This window comes from Amphimedon queenslandica, unplaced genomic scaffold, assembly GCF_000090795.2.
Source record: "Amphimedon queenslandica unplaced genomic scaffold, v1.1 AMPQUscaffold_12495, whole genome shotgun sequence".
In the NCBI taxonomy this organism is placed as follows: Eukaryota; Metazoa; Porifera; class Demospongiae; order Haplosclerida; family Niphatidae; genus Amphimedon; species Amphimedon queenslandica.
Genome location: NW_003547268.1, coordinates 248 through 6,976, shown reverse-complemented (window position 1 = coordinate 6,976; position 6,729 = coordinate 248). Strand labels below are relative to the sequence as shown.

Here is a 6,729-nt window from a genome sequence, read left to right as displayed (position 1 = left end):
ATCATCACTGTTGTTGTTTCATTGTTGTTATTGTTGTTTACCTTTCTCCAGCCGATAGTTCTCTGTGACTGAAACTAAAAGGCTCATGTACCATTAGTGGTAGCCTAGCAACATGGGGCGGAGTCAACCAGTTGCAGTATACTTCCAATTCAAACTGCCAAGAGAGAAGGTCCTCACCTCCAACAGACGAGCCACCATCATGACAACCAAGTGCAGTGGGCATGGTCTGATATAAGGAGGAGACTGTCATGTCAAAAGGAAGGCAGCGATGCTTCGTTGGAGAAGAGAGAGAAGGAAGAGTAAAGAGTAGCTGATGATAATCCACTGTTGGTTCACCGTCTATTGATTCAACCTGTACAGTGGGCGGAGCCACTAGAGATAGCTCCGCCCCTTCTTGTATAACGGTATCCTCTTCAACGTTGACCTCTAACTCACATAATACGGGAATGCCTGATAGTATCACTTGAGTGGGAGGAGTCGATTAATCAATAAATATTAATTAGGGGTGTGGCTTACCATTTTGATGAGGTTTGAGGCCAATTGAGACATTGACTTTATCAGGTAATATCGTTAGTGGGTGGAGCTTAGCTGTTTTTGAGGGAACTACAAGACAAAAGTCCAGAGCACCAGCCTTCATGATAATCTGTTGAATATTGTAATTACCAGAAGAAGATATCTGAAGGAAAGAATGGAAAGGATAGAGTGGAATTTGGAGTCAAGTACAATTTGAAATTGAATTTTCTTCATTGTTGAGTTGAATGTACATGTACATGTACATTGCATTATTGATTTGGCCACCTCCCAATATTTACGGATTCTGATAATTCCCTTTCATTATTTGAGCCAATTCTAATGATAAGTCTCTGTGTTTACTTTTCCTTTCACAATAGTGCTGTTGTTAGCTCCAGGCTGACAGACCAGGCCTCTCATCTCAAGCCTCACACTGTTATACTTGACAATACCCTCCTCGCCACTCAATTCAGAGGAAGAATAATAAACCTAACAAACAAACAAACAAACAAATAAAACAATAATAATTATTAAATTACATACTTTATGTAGTTTGGAACCCATGTCACCTCCAACTGGTCGAAATGAAAGTAGTACATCCTCAGGCGGACCTGGTTCTAGTTCTATCTCTTGTAACGATTCTAATTAAAGAGCAGCTGATAAGGGACAATAATTAACTAATCCTCACCTAGCGATCCTTTGAAAGCTGGGGTCTTGCTGGTTGCTATGGAAACCATCGACACCTTTGTTTCCGGCTCCAATATGACCGAGACCATCGTTAACTTCATTTCCTGTCACAAAACCAGTAACCATGACAACCCGTACATTGACCAATGGCTTACCTTTGGGCCACTGTATCTGAAATCAACTTTTAATTCAATTTCCTCTCCTTTACGATATTGATTGGGATAAGCCCCACCCCGAACTCCGCCCACTTTCTTCCCTCCTCCTACGTAGCTAAGACTGGTTAGTTCAAACAACGGTTCCCATGACAACAGTTTCTGGTATTTAGACCTGTCTGCTATCCGTATCAGTTGGTCCATGTACTGGGCGGGACCATGGGCGGAGTTATCGTGCTTGGGCGTGGTCACGAGAACAAGAAGAGAATTAACTTCCCTAAAAATTAAAAATTATAATTATAATTGTACTTTTTAAATGCATACATGTAACTACGTAGCTATTGTTGTAATTATTATTATTATTATTATTATTATTATCATTATTATTATTGTACTTACTTGTCTTCTTGCTTCAGTTTTTGCTGACAGTGCGCTAGTATTGAATAAGCTGATGATGATAACTGTGGCCAGTGCTGGACTGAGTGAAGACTAGTTACGTCACACAGCAACTGTTCAGCTTCCTTCACCATACCAACACCTCTGGAATTAATAATAATAATAATAAAGACATGTACATGAATTTAAAAAAGGAAAATTCTTTTTGGTAAAATGCCCTGTACTACTACTACAACATGCATGTATATTATACACATTATACATGTCAAACATGTAAATTATCATTAACAAACAGTCCTTGCTAAATGAACTAGGATAATACTTACTTGTGAAACTCGGCCATTCTTGTTCCAATGCTAAAAGCCATACGGCGTCTCCCAGCATGCTTGAACGCACCAATCACCATCTCACCCAATGACTACAGACAAGAGAGATATATTGTAAAAGAGGAGCAATAATATCTACACACGCACATACATGCACACCTATGTACGTACCATGAAAGCATTCTTAAATTTTTCTTTCGATTGCAAAACTTCAACCAAACGTGCTCCCAGGTCTTCTGCCTTGCTCCCTAAACAAACCCCGCCCATTAATGATCACACGAGAATCACATGATCTCGTACCGTTACTAGTGTCACAAGTTATGCCGGAGCATATCGTTGATATCAGTTCTTGATTGGGCAAAGAGGAGAGAGAGCCGGGCATGAGGTGACACAATAAACCTATTGAGCGTAACTATGGGAAAAATAGAAAAATACATGTAAATAAAAAATAAAAAATAAAAAATAAAATAAATAAATAAATAAATAATAATATTAAAATGTGATTTATTATTTCTTTACCTTCTCCCATGCATAATGCCATAGCTCAGCCCTAACCAGTACTAGTGTAGTTGATGCTGTTTTGGCTAACACTTCAGGATCAATCTTGACCATCATAGACTCAACACACTCAATACAGGACATGTAGGCCCAGGAATTGAACACGCCTTCGGGCAATGATAACTAATAAATAATAAAAATAACAACAATAATAATAATAATAATAATAATGATGATAATAATAAATCTTGAAAATTACAAATTAATAACTACAATAATAGTATAAACAACAACAACAATAATAATAATAATATTAATAATAATAATGAATTTAGTACCTTCAATAAATTAATTAGTCTTGCAGTACAGTGAAGTGTTCCTATGCAACACTTGTACACTTCCTGTACAAGACCACGCCCACAGAGGGTGTGAATTCGACGGACGAAAAGAAAAGTCCAAATGTGAATAATGTGAGCATTATTGTCTAAAATATTTGATAAATACTGAGAGAGAGAAAATATATTTAAATTATAATAAATTTTCGTTATACGTCGTACCTTCCATGATATATCAGTATTAGTGAGATTAGGGTAATCCCAGGTCTTTATTTCTTGTTTCTGTAGCTTCGTCAGCCATGAAGGAGCTTATGAAAGAGAGAGGAGATCACATGAGAATCAGCTGATAACTACTAACTGTCATCCTTTTTTGAGAGGATTGTGATCGCAAACTCAAGATCATCATGAACTGAAGTGTAACGCGTTGAGGCTTGTAATGGATCCCGAATCATCTCATAACAAACTGACAATGATAACTGGAGAAAGGAAACAGAGTCTGGTGCCATTGTATTAGTGTTCTTTACTAACCTTCTTACAAATCAAACTATAAACTTCGTCGCTATGGACAGTCCTGATCCTCTTGTCCCTTAGCTCGTTGCTTACCTCTGAGAGACGAGATAGGAAATTGTTTAAAGCTAGTCTGTTAATCTCAAGGGAATAAGAATTGAATGATTCTGCGATTCTTGCATCATCAGCTGAAGCTAGTCGCAAATTAGTAACACTATAGAAAGAGGGAGGGAGGAAGAGAGAAGAGAGAGAGGGGGAGGGGGGAGGGAGAGAGCAGATAAAAAAATTAGGCTAATTAACACATACTTACTTGCATTTCCCACGGTAATCCTTCACAATATATTCCTCTACTGACTCGTATTTACTCGATAGCATTTTAATTTTAGATCTCTTGCTCCTCACCTCAGCAGTGATGCAGAATACTATCACTAGTTTGTCATCACCTCCCATCTTAGTGGCCTCATCTATCCACTGATCTATCATTGGCTTTACAGAGCTGACATAAGTACTGACCTCCTAATATCGTGAATAAAAAAATTAACAAAATTAAATAAATGTTAAATAAATTATGTGCAACATGTACACACATATATATGTAATTCGTAGCTTTATATAAAAGTAAAGATCTAAATCAATAAATATCTAGGTGTTGAATTAAAATTTGAATTAAAATTTCGTATATTTTTTGAAATACTATCATAGCTTACTGAGCAGCCAGTCCAGTACGTGTGGAGGCAAGGTTCCTTGTGGATGAGATAAGGGTAAGAGCTTTTAGTACGGGAATTGTAAAAATCACGGAAATCCTTGAACTCCATTCCTTGACAGAAAGACGCAAATGCTTTTTCATCTCTAAGAGGAAGAAAAGAAAGAGAATTGTTAATATTTAATGAGGCACAGGCCTGTGTGGGAGGTACTTGGAATAGTCTGGCCTTTGGAAAGATTTGAATTGCTTCTGAAGCCTCTTCTGCATGACAGGACCAATGAGATCAAGGTCTCCTTGAACTGTTTAAGGAAATAATAAAAGAGAAATAGGGAGAATACTACTCACTCGTAATCACTGGCCTGACCGCCATCTTTAAAAAAAAAAGCTATGAGACCACGCCCACAAAAGAGACTCCGCCTACAAGACGTGGCTTGTTAAAAATGGCTTTCTCTTCTTCTCCACTGCATATTTTGCTCAGTAAAATCTACACTGCTGGCGTTGAGGCTGTCAGACCTGCTTCATTAGTTAGACAAGCTATGAAAGTAGATGCACTCAGCAGCACACTTCATATTGATGGCAAGCAATATCAATTGCAACAGTTAGTTTTACAGTAGATGCACTTCCATTATAATATTTTCCCATTTAGGAATGTTCTTGTAGTTGGATTTGGCAAGGCTGTATTAGGCATGACTGTAGCATTGGATTCACTACTAAAGGGTCACATTAAGAGAGGAATTGTTAGTGTCCCTCTTGGTACAACACTGCAATACAGTACTGAAGCTCTTGTTGATAGCAACATAAAGTCAGTATGCAAATTGCTGTATGATTCCTAATTGTGTGAGCTATAATTTGCACGTAATCAATTTAGAGTTATTGAAGGAGCTGCTTATAATTTACCAGATCCACCAGCAGAGACTGCAGCTAGGGAAATACTTCAGTTAGTTGGAGAAGCAAGCGATGGAGACCTTGTGGTTGCTCTAGTTTCAGGAGGAGGATCAGCTCTTTTACCAGTTCCAGGGATTGGGATTAGTCTTGAAGATAAGAGGAAAGTGAGTTCCCTGCATGATTATAGAGCAGGTTTTTTTTATTGTATAGCAATGATAATTTGAATGGTCCTCTTTTGTTCTCTTTTTTCCTACAGACAATAGAGTCCCTCTCTGCAGCTGGTGCTGCTATAAATGAGCTCAATATAATCCGCCAGTGTCTCTCTCAAGTAAAGGGAGGGAAACTAGCAGCCAAAGCATGTCCAGCTCAGGTGAATACTTGACTGCATGCATTTGTAATTAGACAATTTAATTTAACGATCATGTAATTATTTTTTAGATGTTAGGACTAATATTATCTGATATAGTAAATGATCCATTGGAGTACATTGCAAGTGGACCGACTATTCCTCAGTTACCTGATAATACGTTGGCACTTAAGATAATCAAGAAATACGATAAAATGGAGTCACTGCCTAAACCTGTGCTTAATCATCTCTCACAGCTGCACCTGAACTCTGCTGTTTCCGCTACTCCAAGCTCTGCTCATGTTCACAATGTATTGATTGGTAATAATTCAATGGCCACAAGAGCAGCTGAGAAAGAAGCAAGGTCTCACGGCTGTGATGTCGTGACATGGTCGCATGCAGTGCAAGGAGAAGCAAGAGACATAGGCTATTTTTATGCAGAGATAGCCTGTGACATTATGAATAAGAAAATAAAAGGAATTGATATTACAGAGAGAATAAAAACACTCACAAATTCACTATCACTTTCAGTACCTCATGAGGATATTGAGAGACTTTATAATGAAGTACTATCTTTTCAGCATGAGTCTAGTAATAGACTGTGCATTATTAGTGGGGGAGAGCCGACTGTTACGCTCCATGGAAATGGCAAAGGAGGAAGAAATCAAGAACTAGCACTTTCTTTTGCTAAGCACATACACCATTTGATGCAAAGAGAGCTTGAAATCACAACCAAGCAGCAAGAAAAAGGAAAGCAGGAAGTGAAGGGAGGTAAAAGTAACGTGTTATTTTGCTCAATTGGTACCGATGGACAGGATGGCCCTACAGATGCAGCTGGTGCTATTGTTAATGGCGAGAGTTGGAGTAATGCTCTGCGGCAGGGCCTTGATCCTGATCGGTTTTTAAAAGAGAATGATTCATATTCATTTTTCAGTACTGCTCAAGGTGCATCTCATGTCAAGCTTGGACTGACAGGCACAAACGTAATGGACATCCACATTTTATTAATAGAATAATTTTTTATTTTTATGATAAATTTTGATGATATTCACGAGTGCATATTTCAAATTTTTTAATTCATAGATATTAGAGTAAATGAAATCTATGTTTAATCATAGATAATAGAGTTAAAGGGATTGGAAACGGCTCACGTGATCCCATAGCAATGAATGGAGAATGTGCGTCGCAATCCGTGTCCAAAGAATTCAATTAATTTTTATTACCTTGAGGATCAACCAGAGGAGTTTATCTAGGTTTATTTGCAAGATAGTTTGTAACTGAGGTAGCTCTTGTCGTTAATAATGTTGTATACTCATATGACTATTTATAGAAATTTTAAAAATACATAATTACACCTGCAATCCATGTATAAATTGACTATTTT

At 37.7% G+C, this 6,729-nt stretch overlaps 2 protein-coding genes across 2 annotated transcripts; one reads left to right on the top strand and one right to left on the bottom strand.

Annotated features, from left to right (window-relative positions):
• Positions 1-18: 18 nt before the first annotated feature.
• LOC105314816 (trafficking protein particle complex subunit 10-like) lies at positions 19-4,509 on the bottom strand. Its single transcript, XM_020003866.1, has 19 exons — positions 4,460-4,509; positions 4,326-4,413; positions 4,119-4,260; positions 3,722-3,927; positions 3,433-3,625; positions 3,263-3,380; positions 3,127-3,212; positions 2,908-3,072; positions 2,591-2,752; positions 2,372-2,483; positions 2,243-2,319; positions 2,072-2,163; positions 1,749-1,889; positions 1,353-1,626; positions 1,199-1,301; positions 1,054-1,151; positions 874-999; positions 517-676; positions 19-462 (listed from the first exon to the last, which is right to left on the bottom strand). Exons 1-19 carry the CDS (start codon positions 4,482-4,484, stop codon positions 38-40), a joined length of 2,793 nt encoding a protein of 930 aa, XP_019859425.1. The 5' UTR covers positions 4,485-4,509; the 3' UTR covers positions 19-37.
• A 26-nt stretch (positions 4,510-4,535) lies between these two features.
• Positions 4,536-6,420, top strand: LOC100637481 (glycerate kinase-like). The gene is made up of 5 exons (XM_011409198.2): positions 4,536-4,712; positions 4,761-4,916; positions 4,983-5,163; positions 5,256-5,369; positions 5,438-6,420. The coding sequence occupies exons 1-5, from the start codon at positions 4,555-4,557 to the stop codon at positions 6,359-6,361; spliced, it is 1,533 nt and encodes a 510-aa protein (XP_011407500.1). The 5' UTR covers positions 4,536-4,554; the 3' UTR covers positions 6,362-6,420.
• The last annotated feature ends 309 nt before the right edge of the window (positions 6,421-6,729 follow it).

Bases quoted from the DNA above. Each gene is read 5' to 3' on its own strand.
- LOC100637481 (XM_011409198.2), top strand. From the start codon at position 4,555: ATGGCTTTCTCTTCTTCTCCACTGCATATTTTGCTCAGTAAAATCTAC. The intron at 4,917-4,982 runs GTCAGTATGCAA...TAATCAATTTAG, and splicing joins CTTGTTGATAGCAACATAAA to AGTTATTGAAGGAGCTGCTT. The intron at 5,164-5,255 runs GTGAGTTCCCTG...TTTTTCCTACAG, and splicing joins GTCTTGAAGATAAGAGGAAA to ACAATAGAGTCCCTCTCTGC.
- LOC105314816 (XM_020003866.1), bottom strand. From the start codon at position 4,484: ATGGCGGTCAGGCCAGTGATTACGA. The intron at 4,414-4,459 runs GTGAGTAGTATT...TTCCTTAAACAG, and splicing joins GGTCAGGCCAGTGATTACGA to TTCAAGGAGACCTTGATCTC. The intron at 3,626-3,721 runs GTAAGTATGTGT...CTCTTTCTATAG, and splicing joins GATTACCGTGGGAAATGCAA to TGTTACTAATTTGCGACTAG.